Source organism: Caretta caretta, chromosome 18 (genome assembly GCF_965140235.1).
Source record: "Caretta caretta isolate rCarCar2 chromosome 18, rCarCar1.hap1, whole genome shotgun sequence".
In the NCBI taxonomy this organism is placed as follows: Eukaryota; Metazoa; Chordata; order Testudines; family Cheloniidae; genus Caretta; species Caretta caretta.
The window spans coordinates 11303101-11330393 of record NC_134223.1 but is presented as its reverse complement, the minus strand read 5'-3'; the positions used below and the strand labels follow the sequence as shown (position 1 = coordinate 11330393).

At 48.5% G+C, this 27293-nt stretch overlaps 1 protein-coding gene across 1 annotated transcript; it reads left to right on the top strand.

The window, feature by feature from the left end:
* The first annotated feature begins 1953 nt into the window (after positions 1-1953).
* PLOD1 (procollagen-lysine,2-oxoglutarate 5-dioxygenase 1) lies at positions 1954-26437 on the top strand. The gene is made up of 19 exons (XM_048825021.2): positions 1954-2220; positions 9984-10075; positions 10611-10744; positions 11692-11855; positions 12358-12470; positions 14404-14467; positions 16443-16540; positions 17166-17267; positions 17425-17556; positions 17980-18101; positions 19017-19121; positions 20134-20259; positions 21012-21153; positions 21710-21823; positions 22175-22240; positions 22804-22908; positions 23460-23606; positions 23919-24044; positions 24349-26437. Exons 1-19 carry the CDS (start codon positions 2139-2141, stop codon positions 24502-24504), a joined length of 2190 nt encoding a protein of 729 aa, XP_048680978.2. The 5' UTR covers positions 1954-2138; the 3' UTR covers positions 24505-26437.
* Positions 26438-27293: the final 856 nt, after the last annotated feature.

The window sequence follows — 27293 nt, the reverse complement described above, 5'->3', positions numbered from 1 at the left end:
ATCCCAGTGCACATGCTCTACCATCTCCAGTTCTCTGCCCCTGACTTTCATATACCCCAGTTCCCCTGTTGATCTACCCAGTGCTATTCCCTCTTCCCTGACAGATTTCCTATCCTCACATACAGTCAGTGGGTTCAATTCAGCCCTGCGAGGAGGAGGGGCTTGGGGCTTCAGCCCTGTGGGGCGCACCTGCCAGGGCTTGGGGCTTCAGCAGCCTCAACCCCCGGCTCCTGGCAGATGTGCCCTGGCTCTTGAACTTCTGAAGATTGTCGTACGTGGCTTGGAGGGCCAGTAAGTTTGGCCACTCCTGCTCTAGGTTCTACTGCAATATAAATAGTAGAAATAATAAATAATAATAAATAATATTTAATAACTTGCTCCAGGCCACACAGCAAGTCAGTATCAGAGATGGGTTTACTCGGCGCAACATTCAGTACCTTACAAAAATTACCAGAACCCCCCGCCTCATCCTTTTAAATTAATGTATTTTTATTACACCAATAAGTCAAACCAAACATATAAAATAGCCTTGTTATAGAACTAAGCAGGACTTCAAGGGGGGGAAATGCTTGCACAACAAAACAATTAAAGATGAACTAACCAGGTTCTTAATGATAAACAGAAAAATAAATGTAAGCAAAAGGATAAATGAGTGATAAATGGTAGCGGATGAAACACACCACGTATCTATGTGAGTATTGTAATAGATTTTTTACTATGCTAGTAAGAGGCAACTAATGTGAACTGACAGGTGGAAGGAAAGTATTTAATAATGATCCCCAAATTCCAAAGCTGTGTGTAATCTTTTTCTGCTTCAACTTTCTCATGCTTACTGTCTGCAAATGTGCAAACCATGTGCAGGGGGGCTGGGACAATTTGTATACAGTAGAACCTCAGAGTTACAAACTCGGTGGGGAATGGAGGTGGTTTGTAATTCTGAAATGTACCTAACCCTGAACAAAACATTATGGCTCTTTCAAAAGTTTACAACTGAACATTGACTTACTACAGCCTGGAAACTTTACTATGCTGAAGAAACGTGGCTTTCCTTTTTTTTACTAGTTTACGTTTAACACAATACGGTACTGCATTTGCCTTTTTTTTTTTTTTTGGTCGTCTCTGCTGCTGCTTGATTGTGTACCTCTGGTTCCAAATCAGGTTTTGTGGTTGACTCTGGTGTTTGTAATTCTGAGGTTCTATTGCCGTGGGGGTGCTGAGAGCCATTGAACCAAACTGTAAACCCTGTATATGATGGAAACCACTTCAAGCCACAGGGTATGCAAGACCCTGAGTTCCAGCACCTACAATCACATGCTAACTTCTAGTGGCTCATCTCTGACCACGATTAAGTGCTCCACTTCCCTCAGCTCCTTCATTACAAATCTATCCCTTGGGTCCTGATACACACGGGGAGTCTGGAACCGTCAGGGTGCTGATGATGGAAACCATGTTATCTGGTGTTTGTTATTACTACTTCAATCCAGCTGCGCCCCCCCCCCCCAGTTCCAGCACCACTGGATGTACACTCACAATGCGGGGGTAGGGGGGGTCCAAAGCAAAAGCCGGCATTCCCCTGAAGACACCCCCCACCCCAACATATACCCTTTGGGAAAGTTGGGATCTGAACTTGGCCACATTCGTTCATTTCTAAGGAGCACTAGAGACGATCTCTCTGTGTAGCATTTGTCACGCCCAAATCGCCCACAATACGTAACGAGGTGTGTCCATAAAGCCCCCCTGAAATGGGGCGGTGGGGATGGGGTGAGGGCAGCCCGGAGCAGGAACCCTGCCTGCCCCAGGTCCCCCAGGCTGGGGACTGGGTTAGCGGTGGGGGGGAGGCAGTGGGGTGGGCAGACTCCCCAGCTTTCGGTGTGCTGGGCCCTTGCCCCAGGCGGCTCCAGCGATCCGCCGCCCGGGCTGGAGGGAAGGGGCTGAGCCCGGGCGGCAGGGAGGAGCCCCGCGGAGGGGCGTGTTTAGTGCGTGGCAGCGAGAACCTCGCAGCGCCGGGAGTCGGCCGCGGTGGGTGCCCGCTTTGTCCCGCTCCCCGGTGCACAGGGCTGGGTCCGGTCTGCAGGCAGCGCCGCGGCTGGAGCCGGAACCGGACTCGGGGAGCCCAGGATCCGCCACAAGTCGCCCCGATGCTGCCCCAGCTGCTCCTGCTGCCCGGGCTGGTCCTCACGCTGCTGATCGCGGAGGGGAGCCGCGGTTCCAAGCAGGAGGGTAAGAGGGGGGCACTGAGCGCCTGTCCCGGGCACCGCCAGCGGGGGGCCAGCGTCCCCTGCCCGGGCAGACCCGGGCACCGCCAGCGGGGAGCACTGAGCGCCTGTCCCGGGCACCGCCAGCGGGGAGCACTGAGCGCCTGTCCCGGGCACCGCCAGCGGGGGGCCAGCGTCCCCTGCCCGGGGAGACCCGGGCACCGCCAGCGGGGGGCACTGAGCGCCTGTCCCGGGCACCGCCAGCGGGGAGCACTGAGCGTCTGTCCCGGGCACCGCCAGCGGGGGGCCAGCGTCCCCTGCCCGGGGAGACCCGGGCACCGCCAGCGGGGGGCACTGAGCGTCTGTCCCGGGCACCGCCAGCGGGGGGCCAGCGTCCCCTGCCCGGGGAGACCCGGGCACCGCCAGCGGGGGGCACTGAGCGCCTGTCCCGGGCACCGCCAGCGGGGGGCCAGCGTCCCCTGCCCGGGCAGACCCGGGCACCGCCAGCCTGGAGTCAGTGCTCACAACACAGAGTGAGTAACATGAGCTTCAGGTACCACCCAGTCTGAGGTAAATGCCCAAGGCTCAGCCGTTGGGCCCTGTTGCATCACACAACCTGTGGTCAGTGCCTGTTACACTTCTGTGGTGCACCTAGACAGCCAGACAGGGATTGGTAAATGGAGAGTTGGAGCCCTGGGATGCCTGTGTGATTATCTGAGGTCTGGAACAATCAGAAGATACCATCATTTTATCCCTATACAAACAGCTGGTGAGGGAACCTCTAAAGTATTTTGCTAAATGCAGAAGAATTGGAATAGCTACTGCAGATGACTACAAGCATGATAGAGTTTCACGCATTACAACTCTGAAGAGCAATTTGGCTCATTACATTTATTTTCATTAAAGAAGTGGCAATTAAGAGGCAACGTGATTTAAGTTGTAAATAATGGTACAAGTTCAAAATCAGGAGTAGGGAATTTTCAAGATTCCACAAATTTCCCCATCCTGAATCAGGATGAAAAGTCAAAATCTTGAAAATTTTCACAAATCAAGAACCTGGAAAAAAAAAATCCATTCAGGTTGATAGAAACATTCTGTTTAGATAAATTCAAAATGTTTTTTTTTTTCATTTAAACCCTTTTTTGTGGAAATTTTCTAAAATTCAAAGCAAATAGTCATTTTGACCCTCCAGATTGAAAGCTTCTATTTTGAAAATGTCAAAATGTGATGTTTTGACAACTTCCAAATGTTTCCTTTCCCCAAATGTTTGGAATTGGGAGGTTTGTCAAAACCGACCCTTTGTGTGAACAGTTTGCTTTTAACAAATGGGCATTCGGCGGGGGGGGAATAAGTTTTGGCAAAAAATACCAGACCAGCTCTAAACAAGAGGGCACAAGCTAAAATTAACAAAGGATCAAGCACTGAGGGGGTTTAGCAGGAAGTTCCCTGTTTACCTTTCTAGATCTTTGTGTGAATTTAGTTCCGGTGAAGGGCAAGAATGCCATCTCTAGAGTCCAGTGGCCTCAGACGCAGAAGAGTGTTAGCACAGAGAGCTGCACAGTAAGCTTCCCCTTCACCGTCCCGTCCATGTCCCCAGACCCTGATCTGGAGGATCAGATCATTTGTAGGGGCTGAAGGGATAGTTCAGTCTCCAGCCTCACTCAGTCCTTGGCTTCTCCACTGAGATTGCCACAGAGCTGCCGATACTGCTGGTGGATTTTGTTATGATGTGGACATCTGTTTGACTGCCTTTAGCTGAGGGCAGCTACCAAATGGTGATGTTTTTGGATCACTGCTGACAGGCTGGATTTGAACTGGGAGCCTCGCAGGGAAAGGCTGTATCTCACGTTCCCTACCCTCTCTCACTAAGAACAACGAGGAGTCCTTGTGGAGACTAACAAATTTATTTGGGCATAAGCTTTCGTGGGCTAAAACCCACTTCATCAGATTTCCACTCCATGCATCTGATGAAGTGGGTTTTAGACAACGAAAGCTTATGCCCAAACAAATTTGTTAGTCTCTAAGGTGCCACAAGGGCTCCTTGTTTTTGCTGATACAGACTAACACGGCAACCAGTCTGAAATCTCTAACTAAGGAAGCTAAACTGTGGGTCGTCACAGGCAGCAATAGGAGCTGAAAGTTTGAACCTATTAAAAGAGGTTAGGCCTGCTCTGTTTACAGATTTTGTACCGATTTAACAATTTTAGGTAGGACAGTGATTTTTTTTTTTTTAAACAAAAACAGTTCCCTAGTGTGGATCCAATTGTACTAGTAATAAGGTGCCTGGTACCGGTATAGTTTATTCCCCTAAATTGGCGGGAATAACTTATATTGCTATAAGCATCTTTTTACTTGTATAACTGTATCCCCCAGGGCGGTGTACTGCTTTACCAGTCCCAGCATAAGGCCCCAGTACTTAAAGCACCACAGGGTTGGTGTGTAGGCGAATCCTTAGAGGAGTGTAAGAAAAGCAACTCTGTGCAAAGCTTGGGTCATGCTTCCTGCACTCCTTGTGCACCCCAGATTCTCACTGATTTTATTAACAGGAGTCCAAGGCACACCAGGAACAGAAATTTGGCCCTATGCAGGAATCAGTGTGGTGTATTGCATAGGGCAAGGGGCTTGGAATGAGTGCTTTTCCCTTTCGGCCATTGACTTGCTGCAGGGCCTTAAGAAAAATCTGCACTTCAGCTTCAACAATTGTAATATGGGGATACTACTACCGAGCCTCTTCTGTAAAGCGCCTGGAGACCCATTTTTTTGCAAGTCTAGGTACTACTTGTGCTGTGTTTGACTTACTATTAAAAGAGAAAGTGTGCTTCAAGTAAACTTAATATGGCAATTCAATTCTCAGATGTCGAATCGGGCATTGATTTTACTAATTGTCTCCTGGGTGAGTCGTATTTTCTTAAGCTTTATTTTACTAGCAAGCTTTACAGTCATGCTTTCCAAAGCGCAGCTTAGGGCTAAAGGCAGCCCTTGGCGTCTTAATATGCAACTGCATCTGTGCTCTCCCTATAAGTTCAGGAAAAAGATGATCGTCTCTAAGGGTATGTCTACACTGGCACATCGTCGGCAAAACTTTTGTCGTTCAGGGGTGTTAAACCCCCACCCTCCCCCACTCCCCCGAATGACAAAAGTTTTGCAGGCAAAAAGCACCAGTGTGAACAGCACTTTGTTGGCAGGAACGCTCTCGTGATGACAAAGCCGCTGCTGCTTGTGGAAGGTGGAAGTATTTGTGGAACTCTCTCCTGCCGACCAACAGCGGCTACGCTACGCAGCTTTTAGCGGCACGGCTGTAGCGGCTCGGCTGTGTCGCTAAAAGCTGTGTAGTGTAGCCACAGTCTACGTTTACTGCTGCTGAACTCCTCCAGCAAGCAGATTCTAACTATTTATGTGGAGAAACATTGAAGTCCACCCTGATAGTATTGCTGTTTGCATTTATTATTGATCTAAATGTTATGTCTCTGTAACGATACTTTGCCTTCCATAGCTCTTTTCACCACAGTGCTCCAAGTGCTTTAGAAAGGTTGGTAAGCATCATGTACCCATTGTACAGATGGGAAAATGGAGGCCCAGAGTGTGAAGTGATTTGCTAATGTCACAGAACAGGTCAGTGGGAGGCAGAATCCAGGTCTCTTGAATCTAAGTCCAATGCCTGATCCACTGATCCATGCTGCTTCTGTACTCTGTGTTTATACAGTTAACTGTAACTTCCAGGTTTCTGGTTGTCCGAGTAGCCTTCAGTGTCACTGAGTCTGGATGACCCTGCGTGGCAGAAAGGAGTCAGTGTTTTTGTTTACAAGATGTAATGTGGGACAGAAGATGTGAAAGAGTACATCTGCTTTGAAATGCTTCCACAAAATGCCAAACATATGTTACCCTGCTCACAAGGGCTTTTGAATGCTGGTGTAAACTGGCACCGTTCCAGCGATTTCCAGCTGGGGATCTGGCCCGGCGTGATTTATGTCTGGAGAAGGGAGCCAGGATTTGAAATGGTGATGTGGAGAAAGAGAAGAGCATTTGGGGAACCCAGCAAAGGGCTTTGCCGGTTATAGAGCAAAAGGGTAATTACTGCGGCTTAGGAAGTGAATATTCACTTGCAGCAGTAACTTTGAGGAAGAAAAGGGTAAAAGGGGAAGGTAGCTGGAGGCTGCATAGTTCAGCCTTAAGACTTCCGAGACTGGACTGAAAGAATGCCTCGTGGGTGGAAAGAACTCTCTGTAACTAGAGGCCTCTTGGCACAGAAGTGAAGCCTAGCTAGTACTAGTCTCTCAAAGTTGTTCCTCCCCACCAGATCATTAATTAAGGGGAATCTTTATTGAGGAATTCGGCCCAGAGTCTGTGTGGGGAGGACTGAGGCTCTGCACTGGCTTTTTCTCGCTCTAATTAATTTATATGCTGCACAGTGAGGTCTTTTTCTATCCCGAAATATGACACCTCTTCCTCAGCCATCCGCTGGAGCCTCTCGCACTCTCCCATCTGGTGCAGGAAAACTCTGGAAGTCACATAAGATGAGTGTAAACAGTTTGCTGACTGTCTTTGGAAGGTGGCGTGAAAATGAATTCCTGCTTTGTTTGGTTTGAGATCCTCGGTCCTTGGAGAGTATTCAGGCTGGAATAGCTGCCCAGCAATGGGCTCCTATAAATTATTCCGTCTTATTCAGTTAATTTACATCTTCAGCTCTCACAGCAGGGGCTGGAATTTAATGTCTCTTTTCCAGCCCCCTGTCTGGTATTCCACATTTGCGTCCTTTCTCATCTGCCTTCTGATTCCCATTTCTAGGAAAGCCTGAGCTCCTGGCTCCCTAGCAAAGCAGGCTGTTCTGATGCTCTGCACACTTTCACATGACTGGAGACTTGCCGGCTTTAGCATATTCCCTGGGGGACTGCATACTTTCCCAAGCTGTTTACATCTGACTCCACAGAACATGAAAAGCAGGAGTGTAATTAGGGCCCTAACTATGCTGGCTAAATAACTGAGTTTAAAAACTATGCTTCTGCATCATTCAAATTCCTTTATAGCTCTGTCCATCTGTCTGTCCATCCATCTGGCTTATGTTCAACACTGTGGTACCTAAATGACTAACAAATAGCCCAGAAGGGCTCTGTGGAGCTTGGAAGCTTGTCTCTTTCACCAACAGAAGATGGTTCAATAAAAGATATGACCTCACTCACCTTATCGTGAACAAAATATACTTAAATCCAACTTGATGGTCTCTTATTGACCTGTAATCTCTCTTCATATTGTTGTGATGGGAATAAAGGATCTCACGGACTTCTGGTTAAAACCCCTTCTCTCTCTCAGCTGGGAATCCCAAACTTATCTCTACCCTTGTTACCCCCACCCCAGATCTCTCTCTGCAACTGTACTATAGTTTCATCCATATCCTGAGGACTCAGACAGATAATTGCTGTGGGTTAGTATCTACCCTTCACCATTTTCATAAGAACATAAGAATGCCATATTGGATCAGACCCAAGGTCCATCTAGCCCAGTGTCCTGTCTTCCGACAGAGGACAGTGCCAGGTGCCCCAGAGGGAATGAACAGAACAGGTCATCATCAAGTGATCCATTCCCCTGTCGCCCATTCCCAGCTTCTGGCAAGCAGAGGCTAGGGACACCGTCCCTGCCCATCCTGGCTAATAGCCATTTTATGCTCAGTGGTCTATCACATCCATCCAGAGATCCTGCTTTTCTCATGCATCCAGAGGCGTCGGGCTCTGTGTGCCCAGGAAATCTATCCAGATGCATTGGGGATGCACATCAGGTGCACCCACTAGGAAATTCACTCCTCCAGTGTCCTGCTAGATCCAAGAAAATGCTCCTCCAGGCCAATCCGTTATTCTTGGAATTTTCCAATGTTCCAGTCGACTGGCCCGGGATCCTGTCTGAACAGTGCTGCCAGGACCCCTGCACATTCCTATCTGGGTGAAAGTGTTAACATGAAGCAGAGCATTCAGTTACATCAAAGAAATCATGGGTCCAATCCTAAAAGTTTTACTCCATTTTTACTTTGACTTTGATAAGAGCTTTGTCTATGGGAGTTTTGCCAGCATGAGGATGTGCAAAAACTGAAAAAGTACTTTAAGAAACTGGAAACCAAAAAATCAAGAGCAGTAGGGAGAGAATGTTGGATGGAGGCTGTGACAGAATAAATCCACATTATATATAGTAGACATCTGGACCACAGATCCAGACTGCAATAGAAAATCAGAGGCACATCCAAGAGGAAAAATAACAGCTATCTGGCCAAATGCTGCAGTTCCTTATGTCGGTGTAAATGCTCACTGGAGAGAGCGAGCAGTGCTGCAGGTAAGCACTTAAACGAAGTGGATGATTTTCAAGTCTGCACATTCATTGATGGCAGTGTTATTTTTTTACCTTCATGTTTAATTTTCTTTAAACTCTGTCTGAGGAAAGTGAGACTTACATTTTACATTACTAGAGAAACCCTCAGTAAGTTGTATTCTCTGTGTCTGTCTCACAAGCCGAGCAATGAAATGATAGTTTTGTAAAGTCTCACACTTCACGGGCAGGGCCAGCTTCTGACCTTGGTTGTACCAGTGTAAAGGCAATGTAACGACACAGGTTTCATTGGTATTAGCGTAGGGCTCCTTAGCCATGCTCTGCCTCTGGCTGGCCCCACTCAGGGGCTACACTGGCTGGCTGCTCCAGGAGAGCAGAGCTGTGGGTGGGTATCTTGCGGTGCACCACCAGAATGGCTTTCCACCCTTGCTGGCCTGCAGCCCGGCTTCCACCAGTGGACTCCAGGCTGTGAATCAAATCCTGACTGTAATTTAGGAGCCATCTTTTCTCAGGGACGGAAGCACCCCCCACCGCATTGAAGTCCGAAGAGCACTGTTCCCTCTAAGCTGCGCACGTGTGTGCACGCACGCAGATTCTAAACCCCGTGCACACGGCGAAACACCGGGCGCACAAAAATTTGCACAGAAGCACAACAATTTGCACAGAAGAAACTTTTTGCGCACTCGGCCTGTCAAAAATGTGCACAGAAGAAATGGAGCGCACAGCCTGTCAAAAATGAGAGGGAACATTGTAGTAGAGTAGCACGTGCAGAATTTGGTCCAAACTTCGGTGCTGAGAGTCTGCAGGGGAGCATGACTTTGCTTATGCAAACATTTGACCCTAGATCCAAGTTAGACGGGGCTTTAGTCTGTGTTTCATAGGACTATGTTGTCGCAATGAAAAGCAGAGGTTGAGCGGAGGCAGTCATGCTGGGTGGTGAGTGATGAAGACATCAGGACTCTGTCAAGTTCTATTCCTGCATCTGTGGCTAGCTTGCCATGTGGCCTTGGGAAAGTCACTTAACTTCTCAGGGGGTACGTCTACACTGCCGCTTGGACCAAGCCTCCCAACCCAGGTAGACAGGCTCACGCGAGCAGGGCTCGAGCTAGCGTGCTAGAACAAGCAGTGCGGACGTAGCCGCTCAGGCTGCAGCTTGGGCCCTCGAGCCGAGGGGGTCAGAGCCCGAGCCTCAGCATCCACACTGCTATTTTTGTAACATGCTAGCTCGAGTCCTGCCAGAGCGAGTCTGTCTACCTGGGCGAGAGGCTCGCTCCCAGCTGCAGTGTAGACGTACCTACTATGCCTCAACTTTCCCCACACTACCTACCTTCATGAAGTCAGCCAGGGCCCTCAGGCTGCCAGTCCCCACCTCGCCCCTGTTTCTAATCGCAAAGCTGCTTTTTGAAGGTGGGTTGTTAAACGGTGAAACAGAGAAGGGCGGAACGTCTTTCTTTACCTGGTGCTTTCTCCTGCCTACAGAAAACCTGCTGGTTCTTACTGTGGCCACCCAGGAGACTGAGGGATTCAAACGCTTCAAAAGATCAGCCCAGTTCTTCAACTACAAAGTCCAGGTGAAGCCGCGCAGCCTTGGGAGTTGCTCCAAAGGGACCCCCACAACACCACACTTCCATCAGAAAGCTTTCATGGGTGCGGCAAGCCACGCTGCTATGACACAGCATCGTGCCGCTGTGACTCAAAAGCCGCGACACTGAGCCAGCCCCTGTGCCCGATCATTTCCTACAGAGACACCCGTGAAAGCTCTTTGCTGCCCGCTCTCCTGCACCATTCCTCGTGGTGATGCTCAGTGGCAGAGGATGGGTCAGCAGTAACTGTGTGTCCACCAGAGCAAGTGTCCTTACGCCCTTGCCCGCTAGGAGTTGCACTGGGAGAGGTCGGGACAGGTGTAACTGAGTTCCTCCTCAGCCAGCGCTCCTGCACCATTGCTCCTTGCCAAAAGTCTGACCGGAGGCCAGCAGTGATGTAGCTGTGAGTTTCTCTGGCAGCTGGTTCTCCTACCCCATTTCTTAGAGTGACTCACGCTGGGGAAACAAGTTGTTGCCTGTGTAGCCTGAACTCTTTGTTAAAAGGTTCCCTGTCACCCTTTAGGTGCTGGGGCTGGATGAGGAGTGGCGTGGTGATGACAAGAAGGCAGCAGGAGGTGGGCAGAAGGTCCGTCTCTTGAAGTCCGCTTTGAAGCAGTATGCGGATAAGGAGGACTTGATCATCCTCTTCACAGAAAGGTAAACGGGGCTGAAGGGATTTGCCATGAGTTGAGCTGTGAGGCAGGTTCTTAACAGGGGGTAATTAACCCTGAAGGAGGTTGGTTGGGGAAGTTGAAGTCCTGCCTACTGGGATTCCCTGCGCCATGCTGACTGCGAAATGTTAAATGCATCAGTGCCAGCTGGGAAGCTCTCACTGCAGTGGACCAAATCCAACTCTTGTGTAAGGATGATGGAGTTACCTCTGCTTACACCAGGCTGAATTTGGCCTCCAAGGGATCAGTGGGCTATTTGCCATTCTGGCCTGGCCTTTCCCAGCAGAATTGTCTGCTTGGCCAGGAGAGGTGGAGAGCCAGGCGGGCAGCATCTTGGGAGCCAAGAACTAGTCCGCGGTGAGGAGAAATAAAAGAGTGGGCTGACAGATGCCAGGGTTCGAGTCCCAGCACCCATAATGGACAGGCCAGGGATACCAGCGTCTGCCGCAGGCTCCGAGGACGTGAAGGGAAAGCTCTCTAGAAGCAAAGCCCCTGAGCGTAAGGGATGGAAGGAACAATCCATCTGTGAGCTCAGTATTTTATTCACCACAGTAGGTTAGTTTGGAACAAGTACCATATTCCGCTCAGTGAGAATTCACAGAACCACAGAAAAATAGGACAGGAAGGGACCTTGAGAAGTCATCGAGACCAGCCCCCTGCACTGAGGCAGGATGAAGTAAACCTAGACCATCCCTGTCTGGGGTTTGTCCAACCTGGTCCTAAAACCTCCAGTGTTGGGGATTCCATAGGGCTATTACCACACCACACCGATGCCTGGAATGACTGCAGGGATTGTAACGCTGTGGTGCAGGGCTAAAAGAAAGGGATTCCGAGAGAATCTTCTGTTTCTCACACTCTTTTTTTTCCTGACCTGTTCTCTTTGACTTCGTTCCTTTCTGTTCTCCTTTCTGCCTTGCTCTGCTGCTCCTGCAGCTATGATGTGCTCTTTGCATCGGGCCCTGCAGAGCTGCTGAAGAAGTTCAAACAGGCCAAGAGCAAGGTGGTTTTCTCAGCAGAGACCTTCATCTACCCTGACCGGAGGCTGGAAGCCAAGTACCCTCCGGTGCAAGATGGCAAGCGTTTCCTGGGTTCTGGAGGTAAGAGACAGGTCAGCGTCTCCCAGCTTTGTGTTTCCGGGAGACCAGGCTCTTAGAGAAGATGGGGCGGGGCAGAAAAGTACTGTGCAATTAGAGGGGAATTGAGACCATGTGTGTACACATTCATAGCACATAAGCTAGGCACTTGCAAATATGTCTCCCTCCATTGATTGCAACCCATGTGGAGGATAAGAACCTACAACTTACTCTTAGCTAGTGGGGCTGCTCCTTTAGCTCAGGTTACAGAAGCTTGCGCTTTGGGTGCTGAAGATTAAGGGTTCAATCCCCACTGATGACCATGGTGGGAGAGTGCACGTCCCTTTGCCGAGAGATTGAAACTGTGTATCTGTGCTACCTTGCAGGGGGGACTGAGACAGTGTATATGTCCCCTTAGAGAAGGGACTGAGACATTGTCCACATGTATGAGTCCCTGAGAATTTTCCCTTCCAGGCTGGCTGGATTGAGACACTGGCTCTCTTCACCCTTTGCCTTGTTCCCGCAGGTTTCATAGGTTACGCTCCTAACCTAAACAAGCTTGTGGAGGATTGGAAAGGACTTGACAATGATAGCGACCAGCTCTTTTACACCAATATCTTCTTGGATCCGGAAAAAAGGGTACGTGTGAGTTGGTGATGCAGGTGCTGCATCTGGCCAGTGCCAGTGATCCCTGGTATCCTGCACCCTTTTCTGGGGCGTGCAGTGTGTTTTTCATTTCCAGACTTACTTGTGTGGAGTCCCCCAACCCCCAAGCAACATTCCAGCTGGCTGTAAAGGAGGGTGACCACTTAGGAACCTATTGCCCCAGCAGTATTTTCCTGTTTTTTCCCCTTCTTCGTCGGATGTCTCCCTAGGTGTCTCTTTCTTGCCCCAGTAAGGACTACACTGGCACATGTAAATGTTCACTTATGTGTACAGTGACCCATTTTGTTCAGGCAGATGTGCACCCTTGCACACCCCCCCACTGTACCGACCCTGAAAGGGTCACTGCCCTATCAGATTTGGCCCAGATGGCAGGTGTTTTTAAAACAAGGTTTCATGTCACTTTACACCAACGGCAATGACGTCATAACATTTAAAAAGCCTTATTATCCTTGAACAAATAAAACATTCTCCTAGCGTGGTTTGTAACCCAAATGTTGCAGGGTTGTGCAAGAGCATAGGAACCAGAAAGTGAAACTTGTGACGATCAAGAAAAGTGAAAGTGAAGTCAGCTATTTGCAAAAAGCCATGAGAGAAGCAAGTAGAGTGGCACTTACTTATCCCCAGGTCTGAATCTGGCCCATAACTTTTACCATGACTGTTTCTCTTTAATGATCTCCGCTGAAGTCCTGGTGCAAAGCCAGACCAGAGTTGAATAGTTCTATTGACAGGGCTTTCAAAATCCAGATACTGTTACATCCATTCTCCCCCTCTGAGAGTTATTCTAATGTATCTTAGGTGATGCTTGGAGGGGCAGTGAACTATTAAGTCAGACCTAGGTTTGAGTGGGATTCTGATGAAACCCGGTGTAGCGTGGTTTAAAGCCACCTGGTGTAAATGCATCTGCCACCCAGTCTTAAACCATTGCTAAGTTGTGGTTTAACACTGCTAACATGAGCAGCACTCACGGAAGATAGATGGAAGCTGGAGACTGTCCACAAAAGAAATGTATGTCAAACCTGCGCTCCTGGCTATGTTTTGACACGTGATTCATATACTGCTGTGCGAGCAGGCAGGCATATTTCCATCAGTGTGCTTTTATTTGTCGTCTTTTCATGCCCTGGGAAGCTTTAAGCTGTTCGTGTTATCTGGTTTTGCCTAATGCAATATAAAAATCATATTCTGTAAAATGCGGATAGTGAAACTGACCTCCTCTGGAGAGCACTTTGAGATCTAACGCTGAAAAGCGCCGTGGTGGTGGTATTTTAGCAAAGGGAGAACTGCTGAAGTTCAGGTGGGACTGGGGATCACTGGGAGTATTTAAGGTTTTGGAGCCTGTGGGACATGCTAGTGATCGGGATGATACAATACATCTTTATTTAGCACATGGTCTTTCACACAAACTGTATTTAAAAATGACTGACATAGTCAACAGTAGCCCAGGGAGGGAAACGTGAAAAGAGGTAGGCAAGGAGAGTTGTTGTTTTCATAGGAGATCTGAAAAGAGACACAGCATCTGCTACGGGTGGAGGAGGCTATTCTAGAGATCAGAAGATAGAGTGGAGAATGCTCTTGCATTAGTAGTGGTGAGACTGGGTGAAGGGGCAGAGATGAAACCTGTGGTAGATGAGTGGTGGGACCAGGGAGCAGGTTCAGGGCTCCTAGGGGGTTGAAGTTAATGGTGTTAAACTGATTTACAGCAGCTAAGGACCTGGGCCTAGATCTGTGAGGGAGGTTGAAGCGAATCCATGGAGGGTTTGGGAAACAAGGGTGGCTGGTTTTATAGGGTTTTCTGCAATGAATGGAGGGCAGTAAGAGGGGTGGGAGGGCTGGAATGACCCATCTGTTTGCAGAGCGTATGCCGTCCTAAATGAGCGTGTCCGAAATGAGGTTATTTCGTTCTTTAAAGGAAAATATCAACATCACTGTGGATCAGAGATGCCGGATCTTCCAGAACCTGAATGGAGCATTAGGTGAGATGGGGAGGCTCATTCCTCCTTGGAGAGTGCAGAGCAGCTAGAAACAGTCACACTGTGGCTGAAGTGGTTAAACTCCAAAATCTATCCCCAGAGCAGGTCTCTGTTAAAAACCTCTGCCCAGACTCCTGGATTTGATTTGCAATCCCCATAGAGCCCCCAGCCTCCTTCTTACGGCATTGCCAGCTCCACAGTTAGGCCTGCAGGTCGGGTTTTCCATACCACACCTCCTCTCTGCTTTGATCTCCACGCATGTCAAAGTACACTAGCTTTGGGGAGGGAAACTGGTAGGGAAGTAGCAACACACAACCCAGGGCCAAGGGCCACCTGCCTGCCTTCTTGGTTCCGTACATTGGATTGAATGGCCTGAAAGGTGGGGAGCTGATGAGATGCATTCAGCACTCACTCACACGTACCATGCTTTTGGCCAGTCAGTTATTCCACCCTTGGAAAGTTTTATCTATTTGTTCTCCTGGAGCGGAGAAATATAGGTCTTTATTTTAGTTTATCTCTTCCCCCCTTCCCCTTATTTTAATTAGCTAGGCAGTTATCATGGGGCAGGGGGGATTTTGGGGTCCCATTCTTATCTTGGTAAGGGTGGGAGTCAGAGGGTAGCTGTCCCTCTGGAGAGGTCAGGAGCCCAGCCTATCTCTGATGGGGGAGTGAGGCAGCTCAGGTTCACCTGGGACTAGGTCACTCATTGAGTTACTGAGAGGCAGTCAATTAGGCGGGGAAGCACCTCAGTGAGATAAAAGGATGCTGCTCCCAGTGGGACAGGGCTGGATGAACAGGGGCCCCGAGGGAGGAGAAGAGTTCTTAGAGTGCAGGAAGAGAAAATGCCTACATAGAAGGTTTCTTGGGGGGGAACTTGGTGAGAGGGGCTCACCAGCAAAGGAAACCCAGGGAGAATGCTCCTGAGTGGGAGAGTGGCCAGAAGGAAGGGCCTGTGAATGCTAAGTCTCAGAGAAGCCTGGCTCCCATGAAAGATTCCACCAGGCAACGGCAGGAACTCTAGATGAGAGGAATTATATGATGTCGTGAGGAAGAGTCTTTGTGGTTTGGCCTCTGTGTGGAGACCTTGACCCAGGAAAAGGGACCCTTCCGCTGCTCGAGCCAGGAGGCCCCTGACTCCAGAAGAGGGTTCCAGGTCAGGAAGGCCTCACCGGTAAGGGGCCTTGGGCATCATGAGAGTTGGCAGACTAAGGTTGACTCAGGCCCTCCTTCCTTCAGCTAGAGAGGCTGAGGGGGAGGCATTTTTGTGTGATGTTCTGCCTTTTGGGGTGAATAAGCTAGACCCCTGAAGGGGCACTCTTCAAGATACAAGCATCAGTGGACTTATTAAAACCCTTATTTGGGGAAAATGAGGCAGAGATGCGATGGCGACACTGCACTGGGCTGCCAGGGGGCATTGCAGGAATGAGGGCCCTTGTCACTGTGCGTGATTGGCCTTTTTGCATAGCTCGGTTACACAGACCCCTTGGCTGGTCACTCTGCAGTCACTGTATAATGCCATCTGGGGATGTGCCAGACAGACAGACATAGGGGAGCATAGAATTCAGAGGAGGAAAAGCTGCTTTTGCCTGGATTCTCCCCACCCCCTTGCTGGTGCAGAATTGTTCCTCACCACATATTCTTTGCCTACTCTTGATTTAAAGGATGCAGTCAGTGAGGCTTTACCAGTTCCCTATGGGAGACTGCCTTACAGCTTAATAGATTTCACTCTCCAGAGCCTTCCCTGATCCTATCCTTTTTTAAGTTCCATCTCATCACTCCTAATTCTACCCCGCTGGGCCGCCCTAAATAATTCCTCTCCCTCCGTGGATTGTCTGTGCTCCACAAATATGATAGATAGTTATCCAGCCCCACTCTCCCGTCTTCCCAGGAGTTGCTTGTATGGGATGGCTAGGGCATTGTGTGGCCAAATTGCTACCAAAGCCTCCTGCAGATAACATTGCTGTGATGTGGTTTCTAGATGAGGTGGTTCTGAAGTTTGAAAATGCACGCGTGAGAGCAAGAAACGCAGAGTATGACACCCTCCCAGTCCTGATCCACGGCAATGGACCCACCAAGGTAAGCAGGAGCTTTGAAAAAGAAGGTTGGGTATGAAACCAAGGCAAATAACCTCTTTAGGCTTGAGGTGGTGAAGCACTTGCCTAGGGAATTCTGGGAAATGAGGCATCCATCCCTCACACACTGACTTCTTCCTGCATAAATTCACAGATGGGGGGATTGGGTGGCTCCCTGCCATGACAGCAAGACATGGAGCTCCTTACTTCTTGGTCACTGGGCCAAATCAAGACCAAGGTCAGCAGTGATTGAAAGCATCCCCACCTAAGGAATGACTGGCCAGCAGCCACTGAGTTGGTGGTTATCAGTCCAGTTCCTGGTGCACAGGTGTCCACATCACAATAATTGCCACGCTCGGTCCCCTTCTTGCCAGCCTCAACACCTAGCCGCCAAGGACTGACCAGGCCATGGAGACTGAAAAGTGCTCTCACTCCTTCGCGTTATCCCAGCACATCAGTATCCTCCACCGTAGAAAATTAGACCCTCAGATTTGCATCCTTTTCCATTTCCCTTCTCCCAGGGAGAGAAGGGAGATGAGACTGGCGATGGAACCTGATTGAATATCAGAGGCTGGGGTGAGATTTTCTCCTGCCTTGTAACTAAGCACTTGGAGGATTTCCCTTTGCAGCTGCAGTTGAACTACCTGGGAAACTATATTCCTCGGGCCTGGACATTCGAGACAGGCTGCACTGTGTGTGATGAAGGCCTGAGAAGTCTCACAGGGTTCAAGGTAAGGGTTGATGCATATTTAGAGTGGCAGAAGCCTGGTGCTAACAAGAGAATTCCTACACCACGTGCTTGGGTTGCCTCGGAAATGGTGAGGGTGTCGCCAGGTTTCTGGAGCTGGAGAGCAGCCCTCACGCTTCTCACCTTCTTGTTGAATGCAGGATGATGTGTTGCCGTTGGTTCTGATTGGAGTTTTCATTGAGCAGCCCACTCCATTTCTCTCCCAGTTCTTCCTGAGGCTTCAGAACCTCCAATACCCAAAGAAACGCACTCAGCTCTTCATCCACAACCATGTAAGGAACATCTGCCTTGGATTGTCTTATGCAGTGTTGTTGTAGCCGTGTTCGTTCCACGATACTAGAGAGACAAGGTGGATGAGGTCATATCTTTTATTGGACCAGCAATAACAGATACTACCTCACCAACCCTGTCTTTGTTTTGCCATGTGAGGGATGGCTTGCCTCCTCCCGTATCCCAGAAGTATTTGCAACTTCCCCAGACTGCCGGGACCTGGAAGTCAGGTACAGCTCATTGTTTTCCTAGAAGCCTGTGCATCAATTACCTCCAGCCATGAAGACATAGAGCTCACGTGCTCTGGTGTTGCCAGAGCCTCCAGAGCAGGAGGCTGCCAAGCCTAGCCTTAGCTGAGGCCAGACAGCCTGTGTGAAGCTCATGTAACCTACTCTTCGCTCTGTGTCATTTCCCTCTGTGTGCAGGAGCAACTTCACCTGTCTCGGGTGGACACGTTTGTGAAGGAGCATGGCAAAGAATATCATGCGGTCAAAGTGATTGGGCCAGAAGACCACGTGGAGAATGCGGATGCTCGGAACATGGGCGTGTAAGTGAGAAGACCAGTGTGAACAGGCAGACGATAGGGATACTGGAGTCAACCCCATCCTCCGTCTAGGCTCCGTATCACAAGGGAGAGGCTTCTTGCATCCAAGATAACAGGCCTCTGTGGGCAGAGCAGCAGAAGCTTCCTTCATAGATGTCTGCTTTGGAGCTTTGCAGGAACAATGGCTGGTGTTGCAGTGGTATATTGTGTAACAGCCCAACCCATTCTCTCTTTCCCTTCCTTCCTTATACATGCCCGTTAGATGCCACTTTTCTGGGGTGACAGCATTACAAACACACTTCGATGCCCTCACTGCCAAAGGGGTTCTCAGACCCTCTGCTAAGAACCTCTGTACCACAAAACACTCTCTGTCCAGGTTGCGTCCATGTTCCCCATCTTCCTGCCACTGGCCTGCAACTTGTCCATGGCAGGTATGAACTTAGCCCCTGCTTATTGTCCAGCCAACATGGGCTAAAGCCAGGCTAGATTCCCAGGCTAAGTATACAGCTTTCCACGGCCTGGGTCCAAACAAATGGAAGCAGTAAGGCTCCTGCATCCAGAGGACTTCGAGTTTCTCTAGCCTCAAGTGCAGCCTGTTCCTCTTTCAGTTCAACTTCCAAATCAATGGTTCCCCATACCCACTGCCTTCTTGTCCACCTTCCTGATGGAGAAAACAGCCTCCCCTGAGCTCAGCCCCACTCCTCCCTGCCATGAGGGGCAGCCACCTGCTATTCCTTTGCTCAGGCATGGGGTTTTAACCCTCTCTTCCCCCCAACCCTAGTCAGGGGCTCTGCACCCAGTCTGTAAAGGATAAACTCCCCCATCCCAGAAGAGAAGGCCCCCTTGACTGCAAAGTGAAGGTCATCCCTGCTGTCCTGCTGCTGTTCTCTCTCTGACCTGTGGGCTCTCTGGCTGTAGGGATTTGTGCAGACAGGATCCTGACTGTGAATATTACTTCAGCCTGGATGCCGAAGTGGTTCTGAAGAACTCGAAAGTTCTACGGATCCTGATTGAACAGAACAAGTGAGTCTGAGCGATCCTTACTGGGCAGGCTTCAGGTCAGGAATGTAGATAGGGAGCTCCTTCTTTCCTGGGAAATGTGTAAGGGGCTGGGAAGAGATAACATTGCTGGGAATGAAACTTAAGGGTTTTCTCCAATAGAGATGGACCAAAACTGGAGCCATTTATCCAACCCCCCTCCCTGGATTATTGGATTCAGATGCAGTGGGCTCTGGATGTAAACCATCCCTTGTTTTACCCTTATCTCTTTGGAGCAGAGCCTACACTATTGGGAACAGAGAGGCCAGAATCAGAACCATTTTTTTCCAGACCAGATGTGGGTCCAAGCCACAGGGTTGAGGTCTGGATTTGGATTTACATTCCAAACATCCTGGGCGGTACATTCAGATGCAGGTTTTGCTTCAGCCCATTATAAAGGGAGGGATTCACTGGAATCCGAGTCCGAGTTCTTTCTTCCCCATCCCTAAAAATCACGAGTGTTGGATCCAAGAAGCCAGATCCTTGACTGGTGTAAATTGGCATAGTTCCATTGATTTCAGTGATGCTACACCTACTTTCAACAGCTGAGCATCTGGGGGAGGGAGTTTTGCAGGCCCATTGCTGATCAGAAGCCTCCACACATTGGGGCTTCATAGAGAACAGAACCTATTCCTGGTTATGTCTGGCTCTGGCTCAGAGATTTAGCTGTGGTTTCAGTCTTAGGGAGCTGGATACACAGTAGAGAAACATATTTCATGTTACTGAAATGATTCCCCTGCTCCCCAAGAAGAAAGATTTCCAGCTCTGTCTCCAGCTGCTAGAACTCCTTAGATTACATTCAGAGGGGATTGTCTGCTGAATGTGTTTAGCTATAAGCTTAGGGCCCAAGTTTGCCCTTACTTACACAGGTGTCAAGAGGGGGTAGCATCTGTAAGCGAAGGCAAAACTGGACCCTGAGACTCTCGTTGGGATCTTCCTCCTTTCTTCCCCTGGCAGCATCCTGCCCTCCAATCATCTCTCCCTCTTGTGCCTGCAGGCCGGTAATTGCCCCACTGGTGAGCCGTCTTGGAAAGCTGTGGTCAAATTTCTGGGGTGCGTTGAGTCCTGATGGGTACTATGCCCGTTCAGAGGATTACGTGGATATTGTTCAAGGGCGGAGGGTGTAAGTATTGTGAGGGACTTTTGCCAGTCAGAATCCCCTAAATACAAGGCTTGCTGAATAGACAGTGGATAGAGAGTATGTACCCCCAAAATCAGTCTAAAGCCAATTGGGATCCTGGGGCAAGAGTACCAGACCATCACTGTGTTTAAAGAAGGCAAGGAAGTCTCTCCTTCCAGACAGGAGCAGTTTTATGTACCTGTCTTCTACATACCATATGTAATCGAGGGAGTAAGATCTGGTGACCAGAGTAGGGAACTTGGAGTCAGGAGCCCTGGGTTTTGTTTCCAGCCCTGTCGCTAATTCACTGTATGGCCAAATCGCTTAGTCTCTCCTTGTGCCTTGTTTTCTCCATCTGCTAAGGATAGAGAATGTGATGCGTAACTATCCCGCAATGCGGGGTGGAAGGGGGATTGTCATTCTTCTTTAAATAATGTTTGTAAAGAGCTGTGTGCTGCGTGGATGGAAGGTGCTGTAGATGTCCAAAGGCTGATTACTGGAACAGCTTGCATTCCTGATTTGCTCCTCTTTGGGTTTGTGTAGGTCATTGCGTTTGGTTGCTGTAGGGTTTTGAGTCTGACCCTTTAAACTTTGACACAAACCAAATTCTAAAGAACAGCAATGCTTTATTTTTGTTTTTTCCCCCCCTAAATATGTTCACAATGAAATCTAGCCCTTAGTCCTTTGGGGCCTGATCCTGTAAGCTCTGTCCTGTTACTACTTAGTGTCTAAATCTCCCTCTCCCCATTTTGCAGTGGGATTTGGAACGTTCCCTACATTTCCAGCATCTATGTCATAAAAGGCAGCACCCTGAGATCCCAGCTCAACCAGGGAGACCTCTTCCACAGCGGCAAACTAGATGCAGACATGGCTTTCTGCCATAATGTCCAGGATCAGGTCAGTACAGGGAGCTGGCTGCAGGGAGCAAGGGTGGAGTTGAAACAACTCTGCAGGCAGGTTTCAGGACACCCGTTTCAACTGTACATGCCTAGGTGGAAATAAGTGAACTGGCATCAACTAAGCCTACATGCCTTTCCTGACGCACATGCAGTCAGGGGGGCAGGAGAATCTCTTCCTGTGGTCTGAGAAACACGGACTAAATTCAGTTATACGCTAGGATCCACTCATGCAGCTCCGGTGAACGTCAGTGGGAGCTACATGTGCATAGCCACAGGCCGAGTGACCCTGTGCGAGCTATTTTATCCTGCTTCTGTCTATAGCTGATGAAACGTGCAGAAGTTCTGCCTCCATCACTGGCCCTTGCTAGGACTATTTAGTCTTCTCTGCATCCCGGGTGGGTCTGGATTTACCAATAAAGGCTCACTGGGGAGGGGATGCCCAGTGTGAAGATTAGAGAGGGAGGTGGGTGGACAGAGGGCATGAAGCCAGGGCTAATGGGAAGCAGCTCCCACAGTAGATAGTTGCAGCCTGATGGTTTCCCTCCATTCTACAGAGGGTCTTCATGTTCGTGACAAACCGGCACCAATTTGGACACATACTCTCTCTGGAGAATTATCAGACGACTCATCTCCACAACGACCTCTGGCAGATCTTCAGCAATCCTGAGGTGAGAGACTGAGCAGGCCTGTCACTGTGGGATACGCCCCTAGCCTCCCTGTTAGATAACGCTGCTACGAGTCGTGTCTCTAAGGGGAGGGTCCAAGCTTTGCTGTGTGACATCCCTCTGATGGGGTTCCCTAGGTGCATAACTGCAGGGCTTTGGGAAAGCATTTCACTCGAAAACTCCTCTGGGCCCTGGAGCTTCCAAGCCGAGAAAATGCTGTAAATTGCTGTTTACCGCTCCGCTTTCCCTTTCCGTGATGAGAGAGAGAGGGGGATGCCAGGGCATGGCCTAATACCACATCCTGAGCCATGCGCCACAGAAGTGACTGCTTTGCTTGTCTTTTTCTAACCATAGGACTGGAAAGAAAAGTACATCCATGAAAACTACACACTAGCTCTGAAAGGGAAATTGGTGGAGATGGTAAGAAATGCTGCTCTTCTCTCAGCGGAGGAGAGAATGGCATGTCAGTATCATATTATTTCAGCCTTTCACCCTCAGAAATAGGTAGCTTACAGGAGACAGTGCTGCCTAAAAGAACATCAGATTCAGAGAGAATGTGGTCTGTCACTATTGGAAGGTATTCTTCGGGACAAATCCCTCCTTCTTCAGAGGCACCTGTCCAGGTTCCTTAATTTTACTGGGAGCAAGGCATGGGAATCTGAAGGCAGGATTCAACCTTTAACATTTTAGCTATTTTTCCAGTGAGCCCTCTCTCCCTGCTCTTGACTTTGTCCTCCTCTTGTCTGACTAGGGACTGTTCATAAATTACATAACACATTGTTTGATGATTTTTATTAAAAAAAAAAAAAAGACCCAACCACCCCCTTGTAAAACTGGAACAAACACCCCCATGATGCTGTCCTGCAAAATTAAGGAACTCCCCCTCCCCCCACGTGTTATGTAGCTTATGAAGAGCCCCCTATGTCTGTCTGTATTTGTCTCATTCTTCTGTTTGACTGAATTCTCGTGTGTTCTCTCTCCAGCCCTGCCCCGACGTTTACTGGTTCCCTATATTCACTGACGTCGCCTGTGACGAGTTGGTGGAGGAAATGGAGCACTTTGGCCAGTGGTCCAAGGGAGATAACACGGTAAGAAAAAGCTGGAGCTTCCAAAGCTACAGCTCCCACCACTTAGACCAAGTCCTTGGGCATAGCTGCAGCCTGCTACAGGCCGGAGTTTTAATCCTGTGGTTAAAGCAGGGCACTGGAGTCAGGACTCCTGAGCTCTGCTCTTGACTCACTGTGTGACCTTGGACTTAGGCCCAAACATTCAATAGCGGTCGCTGGGCAGTCAGAAAATCAGTCTGAGACCCCTTAGGCCTCATTTTCGCAGGCCCTGAGAACCTGCAACCTCCACTGCTGTCCACTGGAGTGCTCAGCACCTCTGAAGATTAGGGCCAAGAGGTTGTAAAGTCGGAGAACCATAATCATCCAGAGTCAGTAGCCACTTTTGAAAACTTGGGCTCCAACCTCCTCTGTGCCTTGACTTCCCTTCTATAAAATGTAGATGATCCTTCCCTGCGTTCCAATCCTGAAAAGCCCTATAGATGAGCATTATGTTTGTTGGTTACTGTCAAACTGTGTTTCATACTTATCATCTAAGATACATGTCCCCAATCAATCTTATGGTTCCGTTTCAGGACAGCAGGCTACTCGGGGGTTATGAAAATGTCCCAACTATTGACATCCACATGAACCAAATTGGCTATGAGAGAGAATGGTACAGGTTCCTTCTGGACTATATTGCTCCAATCACAGAGAAATTTTACCCAGGATACTATACAAAGGTAGGCATCAAACACGCTTGGTCAATGGGATTTGAGTGCTCAGCGTCTCTCATGATCATGGCCACGGAGAGGCAATACCACTGGGGCACTGTACCACAGTATGTGCCATAATGGAGGAAATGACCCTGGAGTATGTTATCAAGTGTGCTATCAAGAAGTGTGCACCATACTTCTTAATAGGAACATGCCCCTTTCTCCCTTATTTCAGGGGTATTGTACCCCAATTACATCAATGTACACACCATCCCCTAGAAGTGAATGCCCCCTGGGTGCTTTGGCACCGTCTGTGTATGTCTCTCTTCTCTCCTGCAGACACAGTTTGAGCTGGCCTTTGTCGTTCGTTACAAACCTGATGAGCAACCCTCCTTAATGCCTCACCATGATGCTTCCACCTTCACCATCAACATTGCCCTGAACCGGGTAGGGATAGATTACGAGGTAAGTGCTTGCAAGAAGGTCAGTCTGGAAGTCTCCCAGACCAGTCTAGGGTCTTCTCCTCCTTCCTGTACCCAGAACACCTCCCAGCTCATCCCCACCTCCATCTCGGGCACCTTGATCCCAAAGGACTGCAATCAGTGACTGGGTTTGAATTTCAGGATTTTCTAATGAGGCAGATCGGTGGTAGAAGGTTCTACCAAACCATCATAAGGGAGTCCAGAAAATCAGGAGACTGTTCGGATAATACAGGGATCCTTTCTCTGCTGGTACTTGGCTGATGCCTGTTTCTTTTTGTTTCACGCAGGGAGGAGGCTGCCGGTTTCTCCGTTACAACTGCTCCATTCGAGCTCCTCGGAAGGGTTGGACCCTCCTACACCCGGGACGACTGACCCATTATCACGAGGGCCTTCCAACCACAAAAGGGACCCGTTACATCGCAGTGTCCTTTCTCGACCCTTAGAGCCATGCTTCATGAGAAAAACCTTTTCCCAGCATCACTCACCGCTGACTCTGAGTGGGAGATGGGAACGCTGCTGAGTCTCCAAGGCATCCATCAAAGTTATTTGGAAATTGATTTTTTTTTTTTAAATGATGGTTTGACTTCACTGTTGGAAGATCGCCTCCACTAACACTGCAGAGAATAGGTAGGAGTGTAGTTCTAGAATTTGGAGATATTCTTTGTGCCTTCAATTCCGATACTCATCCTCATCTGTGCTTGGACTTTACTTCTTCACTATCTGCCATGGCTTACTGGACTAATTGCTTGGACTGAAAATCCAGGTCTTTTGGGGCAGGTCACTTCTTTCCCCTCCCCACAAGCCCCTTCTCCAAGCAGCAGCAAGACTGTCTCTTTGTGCATCCGACAGAGAAATGAACTTTAGGGAATCCTTTCTGGACATTGCTCCAAACGTGAGTGGGATCAGGGAGCTGGTTTCAGGATCAGGGAGTGGAGTCTTAACAGCTGTAGCATTGGATGAAACTCAGTAGCCCCAGCCTGAGGTTCATCTTAGCCATACCTCTTTGAAGTTACTTGGAAGCACATCACCTTGTTAAAACCAGCAATGATAATACCCCCCATGGCTCCTATTCGCCAACCCATGGTTGGCTGACAATACTTGACTTCTGTGATTAGATTGAAGAGGTGAAAGATGTCATCCCAACCTTATCTTGCTGCAGCTGGAAGTGAATGTGTCCACCCAACCAAACTCTGTGTGTGTGTGTAAGGGGCTTCTTAGAAAGGGGAGGCTGTGGAGAACTGGATGGTTTATGGGTATTGGAGCCTTTCACCTCTACGTTACTAGTTCAAATCTATCCCATATCAGTATTGGTCAAAAGTTGTTTCCATCTGATAAGTGTTCAGTGGCCTCTGTGAGGTGTCCTTGGTGCTCTCAGTCTATTTTGCAGTGATCAGTTGTCCATATTACACTTGGCACTGACTGGTCCCTCGTGTCTAGACTGAATGGGCCATGGAGACTGAATTCTCCTCTTACGCCTAGAGGAGATAATTACTGATCATTATTAAAAGAAATTCCCAAACAAAACACTGCACTGCACTCACTTCTCCCTGGGAGATGAGAGAACAAACCTGGGACAGATGTTAGTCATGTTGCTTATTGCATCGCTGGAAGGGATGAAGATTTGACTTGGATGAGCCCATTATAAGAATCTATGTAGAAAAGAATCTTGGTTGAGGCAAGTTTCTTGGGCAGTGTAGGGGAAACATGTACTGCCATCACCCATGCTGTATCTGTTTTGATTATTAAATAGAAGTCTTTAGTCCTCAGGTCTGCCAAACTCGGATGTTGCTTGAGCACGACATTTTCAGCAAAAGTTATTTTGAACAGCCACCTTCTAAAACCAGATTCTTTGTGGGTTTCTAGAGTGACTCTGCCATCTGTTTATAACTGCCAGGTAGTGAAGCCTACTGCCTCTGATACCAGGCAGTTACAGTCAGATGGAAGGAATTGCTCCACTACTGAGGTAAATAGATGTGTGTTTTGACAGAGAACTTTAATTAGCAAATATAGGACAGAAGAAGGGGACACTGACCTTTTCCTTTCTGGGCCCATGCACAGGGATGTCCACAAACACATCTACAGAGAAGGGAGAGAAATCTATGCACCAACAATCAGCTAAAAAAAGCAAAACTTGCCTCTATTTTTAATGAAAATCTGAATCAAGTTAATTAGTTAGTGTCACCAAAGGAATGACCAGTGCAGGCCACTCATTAGTAAGAAGATGTTGAAGAGCTGTATGTATTTATTCAACAGATTTATCCACTTTGTTGTTTTTTCCTCTGCCCAAGGAATTGACTGGTATAGAGGTCTCATAGTATTTCACACAAGATGTACAGTTTTAAACAGCAAGTTTTACATTAAAACTTAACAAAATGATGTGTGCAATAATTTGATTCTTTAATATGTATATTTAAATTGTATGGGAGAGGCAGACTTCATATAATTAATGACAGAACACATAACTTGGTGGATCCCCAGTATATCAGGGTTATCTACAGTAACTGGTAAAGCAGATGCTTGTAGTTAAAGATCAGGACAGATAGTCTGCGTTCAAGGCCTGGCTCTGCTATGGGCCTGCTATGTGACCTTCGATAAATCCCAAGACTAATCTCTTTGCTGTTTTACAGATGTGGGAAGTAAGGCACAATAATTATTCTTCTCCCCTCATGTGGGTGTTTGTAATAAATGCATTCATTCTCATGAGGCGTTCATGTGCTACAATGCTGGGGAGCTGTAATACTTACCAAAACAGATACTTTTAAAAAATATTAGAATATTGTTCTGGAAAATGGTGACGCTTATAAATCATTTTCATGTTGTAAAGAAGAAAAAATACCTAATTAATAATAGTCTCTTGTCCAGGGCTTGGGTGAAGATTCAAATTTTGTAGTACATGTCTGTCACAATGAAGTATTTCCAGACGTTCTATTTGATTACTGTATTTTGACTGTATGCCCTATGCTTCTCTTGCAGCAGAGGATCTCAGTTAAATATTTCAAGAATGGCCCCCTAATGTTACTCTTTTGAAAAGCAACGGTCTTTAAAAAATTCCAGAAGGAAACAAAAGAAATTGATCTCTCAGTATAACTACCTAAGAGAGTGCTGGTGTAAGAGGGTTATTGTGACCGCTTCCCAGAGATTGGGGGGGATTGGCATTGGACTATGGAGGCTTTCAATCATTGGGTTACTGGTTTGAGTCCAGCCTAGGTTAGTGGAGGCTCAGACATTTTGT

What these genes read in the sequence shown, in the direction of transcription:
- PLOD1 (XM_048825021.2), top strand. Translation starts at nt 2,139, where the DNA reads ATGCTGCCCCAGCTGCTCCTGCTGCCCGGGCTGGTCCTCACGCTGCTG. An exon ending in GAACCTGAATGGAGCATTAG is followed by an intron (nt 14,468 to 16,442) that starts GTGAGATGGGGA and finishes TGTGGTTTCTAG; the next exon opens with ATGAGGTGGTTCTGAAGTTT. An exon ending in AGCTCTTCATCCACAACCAT is followed by an intron (nt 17,557 to 17,979) that starts GTAAGGAACATC and finishes CTCTGTGTGCAG; the next exon opens with GAGCAACTTCACCTGTCTCG.